The sequence below is a fragment of the Cydia pomonella genome, chromosome 4 (assembly GCF_033807575.1).
Source record: "Cydia pomonella isolate Wapato2018A chromosome 4, ilCydPomo1, whole genome shotgun sequence".
In the NCBI taxonomy this organism is placed as follows: domain Eukaryota; kingdom Metazoa; phylum Arthropoda; class Insecta; order Lepidoptera; family Tortricidae; genus Cydia; species Cydia pomonella.
This window is the reverse complement of record NC_084706.1, coordinates 26,144,131-26,165,289: the sequence shown is the minus strand read 5'-3', so window position 1 is coordinate 26,165,289 and position 21,159 is coordinate 26,144,131. Positions and strand designations below refer to the sequence as shown.

Here is a 21,159-nt window from a genome sequence, read left to right as displayed (position 1 = left end):
GTAAAAAAACGTACTACACATTGAATGATTTTTTTAACGATAATATGGACGAATAACGTTACCGGCACAAATAAGACATACAGATATATCATACACCAGCCCTTTCTAATTGGCTTACGCCCACGATGCATGTTATCTCATAAGTTAGTTTTAAGAATACTGCTATACCCTTACAGGGTTCACGTGGAACTGTATTAAGTAGTTTTAAGGAACTGTACAATAACATGAGTGCAATAAACAATTCTGATTCTGACAATACGAATCAGAATAGAATAGAATAGAAGAAGCTTTATTCAAAAACGCTAAATTTAAACTTAACTAATAGCACTGACATAATATCATTATAAAGCGTCACTGAAATGGTCTCCACTCAGCTTCATGTCAAGGAACCTTTAGGGACCCCGACGCTGGTCTTCCGTGGAAACCCTTCCAAGAGAGCGCAACTACAAGCTATACAAATTAAATAGAATACTACAAACTGTAAAAATTATATATAATTGTTTGTAAATTTATTTGCAAGAGAGTTAAATTATTAAATCAATGCAAACTTCTTCGTAAATGACACGACCTATAGGTATTTAAAGAATAAGATGTCTTTAATCTAAAGCTAAATTTTATTATCATAAAACCAAAACACGGAAAACAGCAGCATATAATAATAAACGCACACAATACCGCATCTCCCGGCAGATTGTCTCGCACCAGGAAGTAGGAAATTGGTAAAAGAATGGCGAATGGAATGTTTACGTCGGCTATTATGAAGAAGAAATGCGAGGTTTACTATCGAGGTGCTAATGATGTTACCACCATTACCACAGAATAAATAATAGTTCTACCGTACAGAAATGTCACATCCTAAAATATCGAAGTTTGACAGCGATTCAGGGACAAATTATGGTGTTCTTTTCTTATGTTGGTACTATCCTTTTCGGCTATTTAGGATTGTAAAAAATCAAGTCATTATATTATCTGTGGTCGTGCACGTATAGGGAAATTGTGCCAACCCTAATAATTGCGCGAAGCAATGCTGAGCCGAATAGAGCCGAGAATGCCCGAAAGAAACGAGGAACCGGAAAACCGAAATTCTTAAATTGCTGGGATCTTTCTCTTTTACTCTAACTAAGACGTAATTAGAGTGACAGAGAAAAATGCGCGCAATTGACGAACTTCGATTTTCGCGGTTACAGCCCAGTTTTGCCACCCTGCTATCGTGGTGCTAACTGATAACCCTGTTACTATTACCGATGTAAAGCCTGACCAGAAATATATGATCATTGTCAAGAGGGCGCTGTTATTCTCATGTATAGGGTGACAGTTCAGTTTAGTATGCAAAATTTAGTTAAAATAATATGGCGCGTGATCATAACTTATCGAAAAAAAATTGGGAACATATCTTTCAAAAAGCTTCCAAATCAGTGTTCTAAAAGTTGATTCACCCACTTACGATGGGACCTTTTTTATTTGTACGTACAGAAAAGATTTAATTTGTGACCATTTCGTACCTTATCACAGTGACAAACAACATTAAAGTCCCTACAGACCTCTTATTATTGTCAATGTGACAAGGTCACAAATGAAATCTTTTTCTGTACCTACTGTTTTATTTTATTTTTATCACTTGTCACTATGCCCGTCACTTTCGCACTTATATGCTTGTTAGAACGTGACAGGCATGGTGACAAATGATAAAGAGCCGACCATCTTAGCCCTACAGCGGTGTCATCATGGTTCCATTTTTGTCGCTTGTCACTATGCCCGTCAGCTTCGCACTTATATGCTTGTTAGAACGTGACAGGCATGGTGACAAATGATAAAGAGCCGACCATCTTAGCCCTACAGTGTGTATGAAGTACACATCATCATGAGTCAGTCACTGACCAGGTTGAACGGCCCCGGGGCAACCTCGGTGAATTTCTTTTTGAAGTTCCATCGTCCCTTGCGCGAATTTATGGGGCCGTTAAAGGCACGCCAAATACTTCGATTGAAGTTATTTAGGGTTCCGTAGCGCGAATTACTTTACTTCTTAGCTAAAGAAGTCTAGCCGCGTATCAATGTCCCTTATGGCCCACGTTGGCTGTTATAAAATGTTATATTACATTGTGATAGGGACAATATAATAAAACACTACCAATACTATCATATTGTCTCTATCACACAATGTTATATAACATTTTATACCAGCCAATGTGGGAGCACCATTATAAAATATTAATTATAGTGGAGTTACCTTTATCGTAGAGTTTTTAACCTATACTGACAAAATGACAAGTTGCAGAAAGTTTCCAAAAAGTTGGTAAATTTCTCAGGAAACGAATTTTGGAAATGTTAAAGTCAGATTCCCACGCAAAAATATGAGCAGTTTTGGAAATGTTTCCATGTGGAAATTTTGTAATTTTGGAAACTGTTCGACGGCACGGCACATCAGTAGGTCAGGCTAAGTCTATCCAAGGGCTCGAAGATTTCATCAATAACTGCAGTATCTCCCGCTGGCCAGGAAGCTGGATTTTCTCGCTTGACAGAAGATAAATCAAGCCAGTAATAATCATTCTTCAATCAATTTTTATTTTAAAGCCACATTTATTTATGTCTTTAAAGTCGCTTCTCGCATGCTCTTTTATTTCATTTTAAAATAATCGTCAATCATTGTAGCATAAGAAATTATTGATGCTTGAAATTGTGACTCTGACAGAGTAGTGTATTTTAAGGGCTGATTTGTTGCAAGTTTGCTTTTTTAGGGTTCCGTAGTCAACTAGGAACCCTTATAGTTTCGCCATGTCCGTCTGTCTGTCTGTCTGTCTGTCTGTCTGTCTGTCCGAGGCTTTGCTCCGTGGTCGTTAGCGCTAGAAAGCTGAAATTCGGCATGGATATATAAATCAATAAAGCCGACAAAGTCGTATAATAAAATCTAAAAATTTAATTTTTTTGAGGGTACCTCTCCTACACGTAAAGTGGGGGTGAATTTTTTTTTTTTTTGCTTCAACCCTACAGTGTGGGGTATCGTTGGAAAGGTCTTTCAAAACTAATAGGGTCTTCAACAAACATTTTTTGATAAAGTGAATACCTATATTCGGAGATAATCGCTCCGAAAGAAAAAGAAAATGTGTCCCCCCCCTCTAATTTTTGAATCATAGGTCCAAAAAATATGAAAAAAATCGTGGTAGTAGCGCTTAAGATATACATTAAATGAAAACTATAGTGACTACATGATCAGTTTAGCTGTTTTTGAGTTATCGCAAAAAGTTTCCCCTTCATAGTAAAAAGACTTACTTTAATTAAGTACTGATTATGCAAATTTGCCCATTTGTTTAACTCGCGTGAAAGGTTTCATCCCTTGGTTAACAATTTACTATACTTTAAGCTCCAGTTTAGCTTATTGTGACGGAAGAGTAACTACGGAACCCTACTCTGAGCATGGCCCGACATGCTCTTGGCCGGTTTTTTATGATATAGCAGGCAAACTAGCAGACGAATCGCTTGATAGTAAACAACTATCGTGGTCGTGGCCCATGGATACCCAACACAAGAAAGATTTCAAGTGCGTTCGTACGCTCTTTTCTTGAAGGTTTGAAGGTCGTATCGGTCCGGAAATGCCGCGGGCGACAGTTCGACAGCGAGGCAGGAAATTACCAATAGATATATCTAGCAGATGGCAAACAAACACACAGTCCGCCTAATAGTAAGAAGTAGTAGCTTGCCAATCGACGCATGTAACTCTCACAAAACGTATTTGCCGGCCCTTAAAAACCTTAGTAGTCCTTTGAACATCAGGCGATTGCTTCGTAAATAAAGTTTACTGTACATATGGTACGTTCCGTGCATATGTCGAAACTTTATAGAGCCATAAGTATGTACTGTAAAACGTTGTACGATACATGTGCGAAAAGGTAATTCGCAATTCGTGTTGATTTAAAACACTCCCTTCGGTCGTGATTTAATTTATCACCACTCGTTGCGAATTTTCTATTCTCTGCACTTGTATCGTAAATAACTATTACAGTAACTATATATGGTGCTTCCTACTTTCCCGCACTAGTGCGGGAAATGCGGGAATGTGCACTTTCCGTACCTATGTCAAAAATGTTAAGTGCCATGTACTGTAAAACGTTGCACGAAATACATGCGAATAGCTAATTCGCAACACGTGCCCATTTAAAACCCTCCCTTCGGTCGTGTTTTAATTTAACACCACTCGTTGCGAATTCTCAACTTTTCGCATTTGCATCGTAATGTACTAATTATAATAAATCTACAGAACCCTCATACACGTACTAGAATGACAGGTTTACTTAATATTCAGAGTTTTCGTTATTTCTTTTTTTTTTCTAAAAAACAAGCAAAGCCTCGGACGTGTGTCGCATCTCTAACGAGATAGTTTCGCAAAACAAAAATATATTTTATGTTTAACTTACGATGATAGTTTTTTGTAACGTATTTAACAACATTTCTTGACCTTCCTTAAGAAGGTCGTCTATATATATAACTTAATTACTATGTTTACTTGTTTGAATTTTCGTCTATTTTTTGTATATGCATTTATTGCGGAGTTCATAGACCTCCAACTCCTTCAATGATACCGTGAACATTTTTAGTGAAAACGCGTTTTCGATGCCTAAAACTAGTTTTTCATTTGTCATGCTCTGAACAAGGGTCATTGTTGTTCTAAAAAGTGTGCAGAAATTGAAACGTTTCTGCACTAGAGAAATTTATTTTACAATTATGATTCGTTTACGATGAGCAATTGAAATTTGGTATTAAATGGATTTGTTATACAATTTCGATACTTTAACCTAAATGGCTAATTGAAAGGACCCTCAAGAAAAGCTTTGAAAAATTGAAAAATTATACTTAGTCATGTTTTTAAAATAAAACCGGACAAGTGCGAGTCGGACTCGCCCACCAAGGGTTCCGTACTTTTTTGTATTTGTTGTTATAGCGGCAACAGAATGTGTGATAATGCGAACTGTCTAGCTGTGATAGCTCATGAGATACAGACAGACGAACAGACAGACGGACAGTAGAGTCTTAGTAATAGGGTCCCGTTTTACCCTTTGGGTACGGATCCCTAAAACATATGTATTTTACTTTCCTCGTATTAGAAATGAAAAGTAGAGTGCTCGAAGGCATTATTTCAGCCTCGGACGTCTGTTTGGTGTTTTTTTTTTTCAGACGGGATGATCAAAAACCAAATTGCAGCTTTGTAACGCTAACGACCACCGAGCAAAGTCGCGGACGGACAGACAAACAGACATAGCGAAACTATAAGGGTTCCTAGTTGACTACGGAACACTAACGTACATTCAATGTTCGTCCGTTTGTTTCATCGTTTTTATCTCGTGTTACTAAACCATCTAACGAACCGGAACTGATTGAGTTACGTACTCTATTTCATAGTGTATAGGTAATTAGGTATCGTTCAGATTGAGACAGCATCAGCATTGCTGCTGCAGTATTGAGGTGCGTCATTACTGCCGACTGCATTGCTGCTGCAAATGTCCAGAAGACCGGCTACACGCTGAAGGTGTTCCAGCTTCGATGGCGCCACTACGTGCACTTCAACTGTTTTGTGGTGGGCGCCGCGACCGCTGCAGAGGACCATCGAGTGCGCCGGCTTCTGGTCGAAGGGTGTCGTGTTTCGGAGGTTCCGGAGCAAACTGCCGAATCCAACACAAGGGCAGCCGATTCAATAGAGCCACGCCATTTTGTCGCCTAAATAGTGTTTAGTTGTATGTTTATGTACTTACATATGTATGTTAGTCTGTAAGGTATTAGTCATATGGGCCTTGTTGCCTGAATCAAATTTTAAATAAAATAAATGTCAAAATCTCGGTCGGTGACATTGTCGTGGTGCTAAGGATGCGTCAGATACGTCGTTTTCTATGACGGCTTTCCATAGATAACGAAGCGCCGGAAACTCCGGCCCGGGCCCGGCCCGGTCTAGCGTGTGTCATCCTTTATACTCAGTGATCGGTACTATGGGAGTAAAACTTTAACAAAACTTATCAAGCGGACGTAAAAAGAGTGCTTATAGCCTTAAAAATATTCTAATATCTATGAATGTAAATATATTTATGGCTGTAAGTACTATAATATTCCTATCCCTATGGACATGAATATTTTTAGGGCTGTATGCACTATTTTATGTCCGCTTAACAAGTTTTGTTAAAGTTTTACTCCCATAGTTCCGATCACTGTTTATACTGCAGGAAATGACAGAAACTTTTTTTATTAAGAACTTTATACAAAAAATTTATTTAGTCACCTGCAATAATTTACGGCCTGAATATATATAGGACATATTGAGCAACTTTTACTATGGGACCAATCCTGATATCGCAAAATAAAAATTACTCTCTCAGGGCCTACGCTAGCTGACGCGGACGCCCGCCGCGTGCGCACGCACGCGGGTGCTATTTGTAGGTGAAATCCGCCGCACGCGTCCGCTTCAGTTAGCGTTGCTCATACTATTTTTCGTTAACCCGCTCGTCCGCTCCGTGCACCCGCGTCAGCTAGCGTAGGCCCTCATAGAAAATGTCAAGGTCAGACAGCCAACATGTATGAAATAATTTTTTTCGCCATTTTGGGGTTGGTCCCATAGTAAAACTTGCTCAGTATGACCTATATATTCACCCCGTAAATTATTACAGGTAACTAAATAAGCAGCCTGTATTAAATATGTCCGCCTGTCCGCCCTACACTGTTAGACTCCAATGAATACTCTGTATCCTTTATTTTCTAGTGTGCAATAAAGTATTTTATTATTATTATGTTATCTCGTTTGGTAATGCAGTCGGCAGCATGACTGCAGCAGGATTGCAACGTGACATTACTGTCGAAAAATGTCAAAATCTATGTTGCTGCCCGGATCTTTGGCATTTGCGTGGGCAGTAATGTCGCGCTGCAATAATGCTGGTGCAGTCTGAATCGGAAATGTACCTTTAGAGCTCTAATATATTAGCTCACTATTATATCACGTCACATGTCCGTAATAGCTGCTATTGCATTAATAAAAGTGTTTATGATGTGTTATGATCAAAAACGTAAGTGCTAGCAGTTGCATACAATTACGTTTTAACACTTGTCAGTAGGGTTTGTACGACGGATCTGAAATGTATGGGAAGATCCGGGTATCCGGATCAATATGCGGATAATTTCATGCGTTTTGGAATTTTCTGATCCGGATTGCAAACCCTACTTATGAGTTATACTTTTTCACGCCTTGTTAACAGAGCCCCTAGTGTAAATTTATTTGATAGCGAAGCGTGACGTACGCGTTTGTGTTAAGTCTCATTTTGTATGGGGTTTAGAAACTGTGCGCAAAATCCCATAGAAAATGAGACTTAACGCAAACGTGTACGTCACGTTTCGCTATCGAATAAATTTACACTAGGGGGTACTGATATGAATATTAATGTTTATGAGGATAGTTGTCGAAAGGTTACTAAAATTAAAAAGCAAGCAACTGGATGTTGAAACACACAAATTACGTCATCTTCGCCTAGTTGGTAGTGACCCAGGAGGTTTTGGGTTCAAACCGTGGTAAGGGCAATTTTATATATTAATACTTATGTAATTTATATATATATATATATATACGGTGGGGCCTGTAACTAAAGCAAAAAATTAAAATGTACATTCTTCTCCTCAAACTACGCAACGTTTGTTTGACGACTTTGAAAAAAAACTTGCGGTTTGAATTTTGTTACATTTTAAAGTTAATTCGAACACGCAATGTACTATGAAATTGATTATGTCTGTAGAGTGACTAGACTGACAGGCGATGTCAATTAGACGGAGTTTTAAGTACATTGAAAATACTATTTACTTTGTTTGAAAAAAGAACAATCTAAAAACTTTATGATTTGTTGCTACAAAAAAGTTGCTACACAAAACTTGTCTAGTTTGAGGACTAGAATCTACGTTTTAATTTTTTGCTTTAATTACAGGCCCCACCCCACCCTGTATATATATATTCTTCTGAATATATATGGCATTGTCTCAGGTAGAGCGATGGTGGAAGAAGCGGCAGAGATTACCCGAACAACTCCCCGATATACACGGTGTAACATGAGGAAACCGAAAGATTTTAACCGTGTATTCCTGATCACATTTAGAGACTAAAATGTCATATAAACTTTTCTGGATTTCGCCTAGTTTCAGAGTTAACAGCAATTAAAAAAAAAAAAAATTTATTGTAACTTAGTGCAAAACGACTTTTTGATGGCGATGATGGCTTTATGGGGAGTTATCTAAGTATCCTTATTAATAGATGTCAAAAAGTGACAAATAACCTTTGCAAAAACTAGATTTTACAAAAAAATCGCATAAATTCATTTTCAGTGCCAGTTTTACCATTAACTTTTTATGTAAGTACATGTACAAATACATTCAAAATTTTGAAAAAAAAAACATGAAAAATTGTTTTTTGCCGAAATTTACTTAAACTCATATACCATTTTTTCCTTCATTTTGGCCTCAGAAGGGTGTGGTTAAAATTTTTCGTTTTCCTCATGTTACACCGTGTATATGCGATAGGAAATGCAAAGCGATACCACATCCCAAGGAATCAAGCCGATCTGAAATGTGCTCTAGGAATAAACACGAGCTCTTTTGAAAGTTTCCTGATTTATTTATAAGAAATTTTACATATAACTAAGTAAATATTTTTATATAACACTTAAACATAAAAACTAAATATAAAATACCGCCCCAAAGCTACCCGCTTCTGGAATGCTCTCTAGGATGCTTGCAGCGTTGCCCCTTTGCACTGCCAGGCTTAATCTTTGGACAAAGAAGGAGAACGCTCTGTGGACACCTATAGTCTGACTGACACTTCCTTTATGAATTGTTTTGTCCTCCTTCTGTGCATTTAAACAATAACTAATACTCATTTAGACCAACCGTTACCTGCATGTAGTAAAACACCGTTGGAACTAGTTTCAGGCGCGTTGTAACATTTGTTCTCGAGCTGAATCCGTTATTGACTTTACGGTACATTTTAACAAAGGATATTTCATGGCTTTTGTGCTGTATATTTTGGCAGCCGATCGTAAGGTCAGGCAGATCGTGAAATTCTGAGGCATATCGTGAAACGTGAAAATCTTTGTCTTGTTGAGTCGCCCGTTCAGGCATCTGAAGCAATCTAATAACCTATCTTTCCTATCTATTCCTATTCCTATATATTAGTGGCTACCATCAAAGCCAGGTACATTACGATTTGCCTGATCTTACGATCGGACGCCGACATGTACACTTGTATGTACATTTCATTGTAGGAACTTAGAGCCACCCCACACTAACGTCTTTAGAGCGTCGGCGTCTAGACAGCGCTATGGAAAATGGCGTCGCTGCGCAGTTGCGCCAACGTTGCGTCGAGCAGCAGCCATACGACCCGATTCTCTAACCTATCTTTAGGATAACCTTACGAAAATCCTGAAAAGTTAATGGTTTCAGAATTATGACCAATGATAATCTGACAATTATGACTTATAATAATTATGTCAAACAAAGGGATCCGATTTAAATTACTTTAGGACTAGGTGCCAATTAATTTTTAACCGACTTCAAAAAAGGAGGAGGTTTAACCGACTTAAAAAAAGGAGGAGGTTCTCAATTCGACTGATTTTTTTTTTGTTGTACCTATGTATGTTACTCAATATCTCCGAGAATCGTGAACCGATTTTTTTTTATCTAACGGGTATAACCCTGAGATGGGTCCGTTGGCACCAAGTCGGGGTCTGATAATGGGATCTTGGAGAAATCGAGGGAACTCTTCAAATGTTATAGGCACATGTATGGCGGTTTTGGTAATTTTTGAAGACGGTTTTATTTTTTGTTAAAAAGTTTTATTATGTTTCAGAATATTACCCACATTACCTATAATTGTAATAAATTATAAATATGTTAGTTCCGTAAAGGTTTTTCCTTCAACCCTACGCACGTGTGTAAGGACTCTCACGGAACCCAGCATCAGAAATGTGTCGTGTGAACTGTTTTTATGGCCATTGTCTTGCAACGATCGGTTGAGCACTGATATCATAATACTCGTATATGTTAGTTTCCTTTCATATATTTCGGCTTTGTATTGAATAATACATGCGATCAATATAAAGTACAAAGATCCCACTGGCGATTTGTGGCAGAGTTCAAAGCGAGGCGAGCGCGCAGCGAATTCGCCGTGAGCACGTAACGATGACCCCGCGAGCCCTCAACTAAAAATAGGGTAGGTACTTAACGCAAAAAGTGATTTATTTATCCTTATGTGTGTTTTTTTTTATGTAATAGGCTGCAAACGAGCAGACGAGCCGCCTGATGGGAAGCAGTCATCGCCGCCCATGGACATAAGCAACATCGGAGGAGCCACTTATGCGTTGCCAACCTTTGAGAACCCTAAAAACCTGCTTCTTGAAGAACCCCATGTCATAGCGCAAGGGAAACACCTCAGAAGGTAGCTCATTCCACAACTTGCACGTTCTGGGAAAAAACGAGCGAGATGCCCGCTTGTTCTTGGTTTGCCACGTGTCGAGAAAGTGAGGATGGACTTTGTTTCTTTGGCGGGAGGTGCGGTGATAAAAACGTGACGGTGGCACCAATTCAAAAAGTTCTTCAGAACATTCCCCATTGTACAGACGGTAGAACAGGCATAGAGAACCAACGTCTCTCCGAAGCTGAGAGGTTCCAAACCGACTGTGAGATCGGGGTCACCAACAATACGAACTGCCCGACGTTGGATGGAGTCAAGTGGAAGAAGTTGGTATTTCGGTGCTCCAGACCAGAGGTGAGAACAGTACTCCATATGTGGTCGAACCTGCGCTTTGTATAACGAAAGCCGGTGACCTGGTGTGAAGTACTGTTTCGCTCTATTGAGCACCCCGAGCTTCTTAGAGGCCAGTTTGGCTTTGAGTTCCAAATATCCCCGAAACTGGACTTCGTTCGTAATGTCGACACCGAGTATCCCGATACTCTCAGAAATGGTAAGGGGAATGTTCTGGAACTTAGGCGCTAAGACAAATGGGGTTTTCTTAGAGGACTTAGTGTACTCCTATCTGGAATGGAATCATGAGCATATGAAACAAGTGGTCAAATTCAATTTCTTATCATGAGTTCATGACATGTCGTGACGCTTTCAAATGGCCACTTTAAAATTATGATATTCGGCGAGCAAGAGTTTTATCATAATACCGTAAATCTATATAACCTTCTGACCGAACTCTTCTGGCTTCTGGCCGAAGGGTGTGGTATTATGGCGGTTCCGGATTTTTTTTAGCTTATAACATTTTATTCTGCCGTGCAGGATGAGGCGCAGGCAGACCGAAAAGGAGATGGCGGGACGACTTGGACGCGTTCTATCCAAAATGGTGGGAAAATTGTAAAAAAAAAAAAAAAATGAAAATTTGTATATAGGACCAAATTGTCGCTCACGAGCGCAAACTAACAAATTAACATAGAATGATTAGTGTATGTATGTATCTCATTAAATGAAATGTAGATTTTTTTTAAGATCAATAAAAAAAATTAACCACATAATGCCAATGACAGGGTCGAGAGGAGAAAATGAGGAAAGGCCTTTGCCCAGTTGTGGGACACTATAGTAGTAAAAAAAATATTTTTTAGTATAATTATATGTTAGTTTGTAAGGTAGGATGTATGGTCCTTAATTGCCTGAAAATAAACGATATTTGATTATTGAATTGATTTTTTATTTTATTTTGATAACACAAGTTTAGCGATATCGCGAGCTGAAAAAACATTGCGGAACCACGCTCTTTGTTATATAAACAGATACCTATATCTTATCAAACCAACGTCATCACTAAATGCCGGGAAATACACATTTAAATTGACTTAATAGTTAATAAAAAAATACATGTAGATACCTAATAATGTGGGTTTGCGGATTGTACATTAATTAGGTCGTGTAATGTTGTTTTTATAAGACAAAGGTTTATCCAAATTATTTAAGCAGTTATGATGAGTTTTGCAACATAAGTGGAATTATGATAAATAATGGTTTTTACACTTTTTACGTTAGGACACTAAATTAGTAACTTATATGCTCAGGATTCTCGCCGTAACCTATAATAATCATTCAGCCTATATACGTCCCACTGCTGGGCACAGGCCTCCTCTCATGTTCAAGAGGCCTTGGGCTCTAGCCCCACGCAGGCCCAATTCGGATTGGGGACCGTATCCTATAGTCAATAAAATATAATAGGTGTATTATATTGTGTGTAATATGTGTCAGGTCAATACTGGTAGGCAAGTGTGGCAGTGGCATTTAAAACAAAAATATTACTTTGCTAATCCGCGAAAAGGTAACGTGCTAGTCAACCAGTGCTAACCCGTTATACTTACTTGCGTATTTTTACATGCAATTTATGTTACCACCCTCCCACCGCCACGCCGCGCCAGTTTTTGTTTTTGTCACGCAGGGTAGCAAATATACAAACGAACTCGCAAAAATACTTATCAATATGTAAACAGACCCCAATGTGAAAGCTAGCCACACTTATCCGTATACCATACTTACCCATATTGATCTTATACCTTTTTAGGGTTCCGTAGTCAACTAGGAACCCTTATAGTTTCGCCATGTCCGTCTGACTGTCTGTCTGTCTGTCTGTCCGAGGCTTTGCTCCGTGGTCGTTAGTGCTAGAAAGCTGAAATTTGGCATGGATATATAAATCAATAAAGTCGTACAATAAAATCTAAAAATTTTTTTTTTAGGGTACCCCCCCTACACGTAAATTGGGGGTGAAATTTTTTTTTTGCTTCAACCCTACAGTGTGGGGTATCGTTGGAAAGGTCTTTCAAAACTAATTGGGGTCTTCAACAAACATTTTTTGATAAAGTAAATATATTCGGAGATAATATCTCCGAAAGAAAAAATTAATGTGTCCCCCCCCCTCTAACTTTTGAACCATAGGTCTAAATAATATGAAAAAAATCGTGGAAGTAGAGCTTAAGAAACACATTAAACGAAAACTATAGCGGACATGATCAGTTTAGCTGTTTTTGAGTTATCGCAAAAAGTTTCCCCTTCATAGTAAAAAGACTTACTTTAATTATTAGGTACAGATTATGCAAATTTGCCTATTTGTTTAACTCGGGTGAAAGGTACCGTTTCATTCCTTGGTTAACAATTTACTATACTTTAAGCTCCAGTTTAGCTTATTGTGACGGAAGAGTAACTACGGAACCCTACACTGAGCGTGGCCCGACATGCTCTTGGCCGGTTTTTAATTTTAGATTTACTTAGGTTTCTTAAGTTAGATTTGGGAAAAACCTAAATAAATATCTATTCATATAGGTAGTCCAGTGACACATCACCAGATTTACAGATATGCAATGTGATTAAAATGTATACGTGATTTTTTGCGAACTTGTCAAAATGTATGTTTTATTACTGTCGATTCATCTCCATGAGAAAATGTAAAAATCAGAGATCACGTCAAAAAATACGCCTTGGCCCACTTCATAAAGCGGGGGTTACATTGCCTGTATTCTTGTCAAAAAAAAACTTTTATTTTAAGTGTTTTTGGAGGTCCTATCGTAGATTTGGAAATTGAAAAATCGTGAAAACCTCTGTATAATAAAACCTATCAACATAAAGATGACATTTTGATGTTAACTGCAGCAGTATTACTGCAGCAACCTTGACGCGGGCGGTCGGAGACTCTGTCACTGTTAATTTCCTGGATAATATGCAGTGCTCGGGGTTTTGGATGCCACACAGCGATATATCAAGTTAAAATCTACAGCGTCTACTACCCCGTTACGAGTATATGACCAGTGCAGGGATGATCTCCGCCGACGCTTAGTTATTACGAACCTCGGAAACAAGTTGCGCTGGCCTTAGCTTACTAATAATTATAAAATGTTTTGTGAATATCTGAGGGCCTACCGCGAACCACGTTCGACGTGTTGCCTCCCTGTCACACTTACTTACGAATTTACAAGTGCGACAAAGACGCAACACGTCGAACGTGGTTCGCGCTAGGCCCTCTGAACAGACGGAGTGTTTACCATTTACCATCCATGCACCACTAATTATTAACCTTGTTTTGTTTAAGTGTATCGGCAGATTTTATTTTACTGTATGTTTAAATACCCTCTATGTTTTTAGTTCTTTCGCTAATTTCATGCAAAATAAATGTATCTGTGTAGCTTTAAGTTCTCATGTAAGTGAATTGTCAAATTCTTAGTGAAAATAAAGAATCTTAAACATAATTCTTTTTTTTTTATACTACGTCGGAGGCAAACAAGCATACGGCCCGCCTGATGGTAAGCAGTCTCCGTAGCCTATGTACACCTGCAACTCCAGAGGAGTTACATGCGCGTTGCCGACCCTAAACCCGCCCCCCCTCGTTGAGCTCTGGCAACCTTATTTACAACACTATGAGTAGGGTCTAGTGTTATTTGGCTGCGGTTTTCTGTAAGGTGAAGGTACTTCCCTAGTTGGGCTCTGCTCTAGATCTGGAATGACATCCACTGGCTGTGCCCTACCACACAAAGCGAGATGAAATTCACAGTGCCCATACCTCTCTTTTGGACGTAGTTTAAGGACGTACCCGGGTCTTGAATAGTAGGATACGCCTTTAAGCCCGCGATTATTTATTAATTAAAATACAATGGTATTCTTAAAAATAGTCATAGCCCCACAAAACTCAACAATGAGTTTGACTGTGATTGTAACTTTTAAACTGGTCGAAAAAAAAGGCTTTTTTAAATATAGATAACATTTTTATAAAAATTTTGTTTAAGATTTTATTTAAAAAAAGTAGGTATTATACTTAATTTTGACACTGTTGCGAATTTATAGTGTAATTTTTATCTTATTTTATTTTATTTATGTAGAAACAAACAGTCTCGAATTTGTACAATAGTAATTACTAATATTGTAGACTTAATTAAATTATGACATTGTAAACCTAAGCATTAAAATATGTAATCATACGAATTATCGATATGAATCGTTTATATCATAAACGGTGTGCAGGGCCCGTATTTTTCATGCCGTTGACGCAAAAATAACGTAATTTAACATACAGGGAGTTACTACAAATTTAGATAACTTACTTATTGATGGGTATCATAAAAATAAAATACTTGTTACGTGAATAAAAGCTTGTTACGCTGTTAAAAACCAAAAATATGTATTTTTTCATAAATTAATAATCTATTATTTATTTGTGTGACAATAAAATGAAAGTCAGTTAGACGTTTCTATACTGATTGTCAAGTATATGTATCAGTTACCTAAAGAGGTTGACAAATGATTAATTATTACGAAAATACTAATTGGAATCATACTCTATGTATCGTGACGTCATTTTTCTGTCAACGGCATGAAATGTACGGGCTCTGACGGTGTGTTAATAAACAGTGTCAGAAAACTTGCAGTTATGTTAATAACAATATTATGGCTGTTGAATACCATTTACAGTACATATGGGGCTACTTTATAGCACTAGTGCGAGAAGTAGCATATTATGTTACTGTGTCGAACATTTAAAGGGCCATATGTACTGTAAAACGTTGTACGATACATGTGCGAATAGGTAATTCGCAACTCGTGTCGATTTAAAACACTCCCTTCGGTCGTGTTTTAATTTATCGCCACTCGTTTCGAATTTCCTATTTTTCGCACTTGTATCGTAATGTACTATTAAAGATAATCGTTTATCGTACAATAAATAAATCTACCTATATAATAATGGTTTATTTGGACGCAGTATGGAGCCAGCATTACCCGGTCATTATACGGTCGTTCTGCAGATTCACTTGCACCGTTGCGTAACGCCGGGGACCGTGAAATCTGGCTTGTTATTCTTTTTTATATACCACGTCGATAGCAAACAAGCAAACATAAGGTTGTCTGGAAGAGATAGCTCTTTAGCGATAAGACCACCTGTTGTCTGCCTCTACATTTAATCAATTGTTTTCTTTTTTCTTTTGTATCTTTTTAAGTTTTTACTGAGTTGAAGTGAGTTGTGCTCATAAAGAGTATTTTATCTATCATACGGCCGTATGATCAGCGGTCACCGTAGCCTTTGGACCCTGGAAGTCCAGGGGTGTTTAATGCGCGTTGCCGATGATAAGAAAACTTATACGCTCCTTTTTTGAAGAACACCACACTGTAGTCCCTCGAGAAAACCTCGGCAGGGAGCTCAATCCACAGCCGGAGCGTCCCCGGGAGGAAATACCTCTTAAACCGCACTGTCAAATGTTATTCATGAAAGCAACCAGCAAATCGCTTCAGGAGTTCAATTTTAGAATTTTTAGAATTTTTGTTTGTGATGATCGCTAGGTCAAGATCAAAGATAATTTTGAAACAGAGGTGGATTGTCAAAGAAAACTTTGTAGCCACAGTAAATTTACTACCACCTTTCGACACATTTTTTTTAATGAGTTCTTTATTTAACATAATTTATTACAATGTAATTACTTAATCTAGTGTACATTTTCATCGACACATGATTAAAACTTTTAGAACGCCATCATTTGACTTCGATCCTTATTCTTTGACTGATATGTGTTAAATGTCAAAAGTGGCGCCATCTTACCGGGCTTAAGGTTGTGGCGCCATCGCTCGAAACGATGCCGCCATACCTTTGGCCTTTGAGCTATTAAACAAATTTAACACATATCAGTGAAAGAATAAGGATCAAAGTCAAATGGCGTTCTAAAACTTTTAATCATCTGTCGAAAGATGGCAGTAAATTTACCGTGGCTACAAAATTTTCTTTGACAATCCACCTCTATTTTAAATTATCTTTGGGCAAGATACAGTGGTCATGTACGCTACACATTGATTTATCTGTTGTGTAACTTATAAGCGTAGGCTTCTGCATTTTACTGATGAATAAAATAGACGAGGTACTTTTTAATACCCGTAACAGAGAAGTATTTACCATTTTGAAACAGACAATTCGTAAAAGTTATTGCGAATACAACGATGGTCATTTCAAATACTAAAGGTATTTTTTAACACTAGAACGGAAACGTGTTAAACTAGATTTTAGTTTATCTGGGTTTGGCGCCAGGAACGTACCTAGTCGTGGTAAGATTGTTCTAAGAACTAGAAATGTGCTCAAATCTAATTCCTTTGTTTATCAGAGATGTTCTAAAATTTAATGTTATAAAATGTGTTATGTGTGTTTAATGTTATGTTGTGTTTAATGTTATGTTGTGTTTTATGTTAATCGATATCGAATAACGTCGATTAATTTGTTGTTTGCAATTGACACTTCATTTCGAATAAACCGTCATCTGGACTGATATTAAAGTCAAGTTCAAATCAAATTGCTTTGTTTATCAGATTTATTCGAAATTTGAATGTAAGTAATTATAAATTTGATATTTTTGTAATTTAATCATGCAATAATATTTTGACAGAGAAGAAATTTGTTCTGAAGATATAGTGTTATTTGCGGTTTTTGAACGCATCATAGAGGGCTTATGATATGGTGTGTAGATAAAGATATTTTCTAACAATGGAACCTGACAGAAACGTGTTAAACTAGCTTTAGGTTTATCTGGGTTTATCGCTAGAAATGTAAGTAAAGTGGTAGGTAAGTGTCATGAGTTGCATTTGTGAGCCTATTGTTGTAGTCATCTTTACTGTACTTTGTTCATTTTATTACTCGTTAGCGTCAGTGTGTCCATAACGGTGATAAATCACGTAAGAAACCTTTCGATATATTTTGTCAAAACATGTTGGTAGTAACTTTTATTACCGATTGTCCTTTTTAGACGGTCATCTATGTACTTACAGTAAGGGTGTAAGTTTTTAGAATTTAGATATAACATTTTAGAATCAGACCAAGCTTACTCTGCATGTAATTTCATCATTTTAACAGGTAACGTCATCATAGCGACCGGTCGAAAATATCTAAGTATATAATATCATGTATAGTCGTTCGATTTGTAGCTGGCCCCGACAGGCTAATCCTTTGTCTAATGTTAAGTAAGACAGCATGTGCCACTACCTGCAAAAAAGGGTGGTATAATTCTAATTGGCACCAGGGGGCCTACCGCGAAAATCGAAGTTCGTCAATTGCGGGCATTTTTCTCTGTCACTCTAATGACGTCTTAGAGAGAGTAAAGGAGCAAAATCCCCGCAATTGGCGAATTTCGGTTTTCGCTGTAGGCCTCCTCAGCGCGGGTTAGTCCAACTATAGTAGCACGTGCGGTTTCACTTAACAATAGACAAAGGATTAGCCCGTCGGGGCCAGCTACAAATCGAATGACTATATATTGTTCTCTAAGTACCATAACACGAGTTTACTGTGGGGCTTCGCCAATTTGTGTAAGAATGTGCTTTAATATTTATTTATTGATTAATGTCGTATTATATGGACAGACTTTACAAGACATAATTAGTTAATTTATGATTTATCCCTTTCTTACAAATGCATAAGTCAAAATGGCAGTCTAAGCGCGTGTATGAATAACACCATCCTAAAGGGATAAGCACGTTTTTGTTCTGCTTTATATTTGTTTATGCCGTAAGTATGCCGAAATCGAGGAGTTAGTGGCCGAACCCAATATCATCGGCGAACCGAAATGCCACAGACTTCGCTGGTTCGGCCATTTACTGAGGATGGGTGAGGATCGAGGTGTTAAGAAAGCTTATTTGGGACAACCGACTGGTCGCCGTCCAGTGGGTCGGCCCAGATACCGCTGGAGCGACAGTGTACAGGCGGATCTGTGCCAACTCAAAGCCGATAACTGGCAGGAAGTGGCACAGGATCGGGACAGGTGGCGTTCTCTCGTTTTGGAGGCCAAGACCCTCTTTGGATCACTGCGCCACAATAGTTAGTTAGTTAGTTAGTTTATATTTGTTCTGTTTCTGTACCATATATTTGTGTCTTAACTTTGTACAATAAAGAATTAATCTCACGTTATTACTGTACAATGTATAAGTATTTTGTACCATAAGATTATAAATAAAAAAAATAAAAAAATAAAAAGCATTTATTTCGGAAAATATCCATAACACACAAAACAACAAACAATCAAAATATTTACATTAAATTAACATTATTAAATCAAAATTATCAATTAAATTACATTAAGATTATCAAATAAATTAAATTAAAATTATCAATCACATTATATTAAACTAATTATTATTTGTCGTAGTTGGCATGTGGCGCGTGAGATTTCGCCCAGTGGCCAAATATCGGGCTGTCATGGGCCCCTGCGACCGCGCTCAAGAGCCTGCAAGTGTAAAAAGTTTGGCAATAAGATCTGAACAAGGTTATTTTAACACTTGTTGTGCATTTTGCAAACCTGCGGATCAACATGTTGCCTCTCACTGATAGAGCCCTGCGCTCCCTCTCAACGTCCATGTCATCATTTTGAGACGCAGTGACCCAATGCCCCAGGTACTTAAACTGTGTTACTAATTTCAACTGAACGCCTCCTAACATGACTGGTGGAACTATGCTATATGTTTTAGTGCCGGCTTTGAAAATTAGTAACTCAGTCTTACTAGAATTGTACCTGAGGCCATGTACCTCCGCGTATCTTTCACATATGGCCAGTAAATTATTAAGTGCGCAAACCGAAGGGCTAAGCAGCACCATATCATCAGCGTAGCTGATGTTATTGAAGCACTGTCCTCCGACTGAACAGCCCGCTCGAGTGCCGCTGAGCTCCTGAATCAGGTGATCCATATATAGGCAGAACAGCCTTGGCGAAGTTAGGCCTCCCTGTCTCACACCGCACTGCAATTTGTAAGAGTCAGACAGCGAACCCGCCCATCTTATCCTGTTAATCTGGTTACTGTACCAATATTTAAATAGCTCAACCAGCTCTCCAGGTACCGCCGCTTGGTTTAGCTTCTTCCATAGGAGATCGTAGGACACCAGGTCGAATGCCTTGGATAAGTCCAAGAAGCATGCATAGACCGGTGTTCTACGATCTGTGTAATATCGGACAGTATGCTTGAGGCACAGAACCGCAGCCTCAGTTGATAAACCTGACCTAAACCCGAACTGGGCGTCGTGGAGCGGCACAATCTTCTCCAGTGTCTTATCAAGCATACTGTCCAACACCTTACTTACTATGGTAGCCAATGAGATGGGTCTATAGTTACTTATATCCGACGCATCGCCTGTACGGTTTTTAGGTACAGGTACTACGACCGTTTTCATCATCTCGTCAGGTAAGTAACTATGACTAATGCATAGAGTGAAGAGCATGGCCAGTACCCTAGGCAAATGATCCCCGGCATACTGGAGATGTTCTATGCTAAGAGAATCATGCCCAGGTGACTTTCCGCGGGTCATGCCCTTAACCGCCCAAAGCCTACTAGAAAGTCTGTCAACTTACAGTTTCTCAGCCAGTTTGGCCGCCGCCGGAGCCTCCGCGTCCACATCCTTGATCTGAAATAGAATATATAAGTTACATTTGGCCCATTTTATTTATTTTATTTTATTTATTCACCAACTTACATTAACAGTTAAATCAGATGTTTATCTACATTTAATGTTGTTCTACAGCGTTTTTTTCTAATTCCGTTAATTTCAAGGGTGCATACCTGAGCTTAAATTAAGTAACTTTATCAAAGATACTGGTAATCTAATTAATTATATTTCCGAGATAAACCAAAATTTATTTGTAATCTGATAAGGCCCTTACGAGAGTGTGCTCTTGCCTTAGGGCCTGTTGACATATTGATTAGTGTTTAGTAGGAGTTTATACATTTGTTACTAAACGTACGTACTATCTCAGACGATCGATGCTCGAAATACCATTGATTCAATTGTTTGGTTGGGTTAAATGTAATTCAATCCAATTCAATTCAATTCAATAGATTTAGACCATGTCCATAGTGTTTGTGTTACAATCCCTTAATCCTACGTTAGTTAAACCTATACTAAATTGTAATAACTAAACCTACCGTACACGCTACAACAACGCTATATGCAACATTAAAATATTTTTTCAACTTTTTTCAATACTATGTTTTGAAAATTTCCTATGCCATTTAGTTTCCTTAAACGTACTTACCCCAAGTTAACGGAATTAAAAAAAAAAAACACAGTGTATACAATTTTTTTTCTGGAGATTTTTATGCTCGTGATTCTGAGTAGAAATATTATACAAAATCCCAAATTCGTTTTACTTACATACAAAATTTCTACTCGCTCT

General features: G+C 38.0%; 1 protein-coding gene across 1 annotated transcript in view; it reads right to left on the bottom strand.

Annotated features, from left to right (window-relative positions):
- Positions 1-21,159, bottom strand: part of LOC133517368 (neprilysin-4-like) — a 103,703-nt gene that overhangs the window by 35,772 nt on the left and 46,772 nt on the right. Inside the window, exon 2 of the mRNA XM_061850666.1 lies at positions 20,338-20,390. Within this exon, the coding sequence (XP_061706650.1) occupies positions 20,338-20,390 (53 nt within the window). The remainder of the gene's footprint in view (positions 1-20,337; positions 20,391-21,159) is intronic.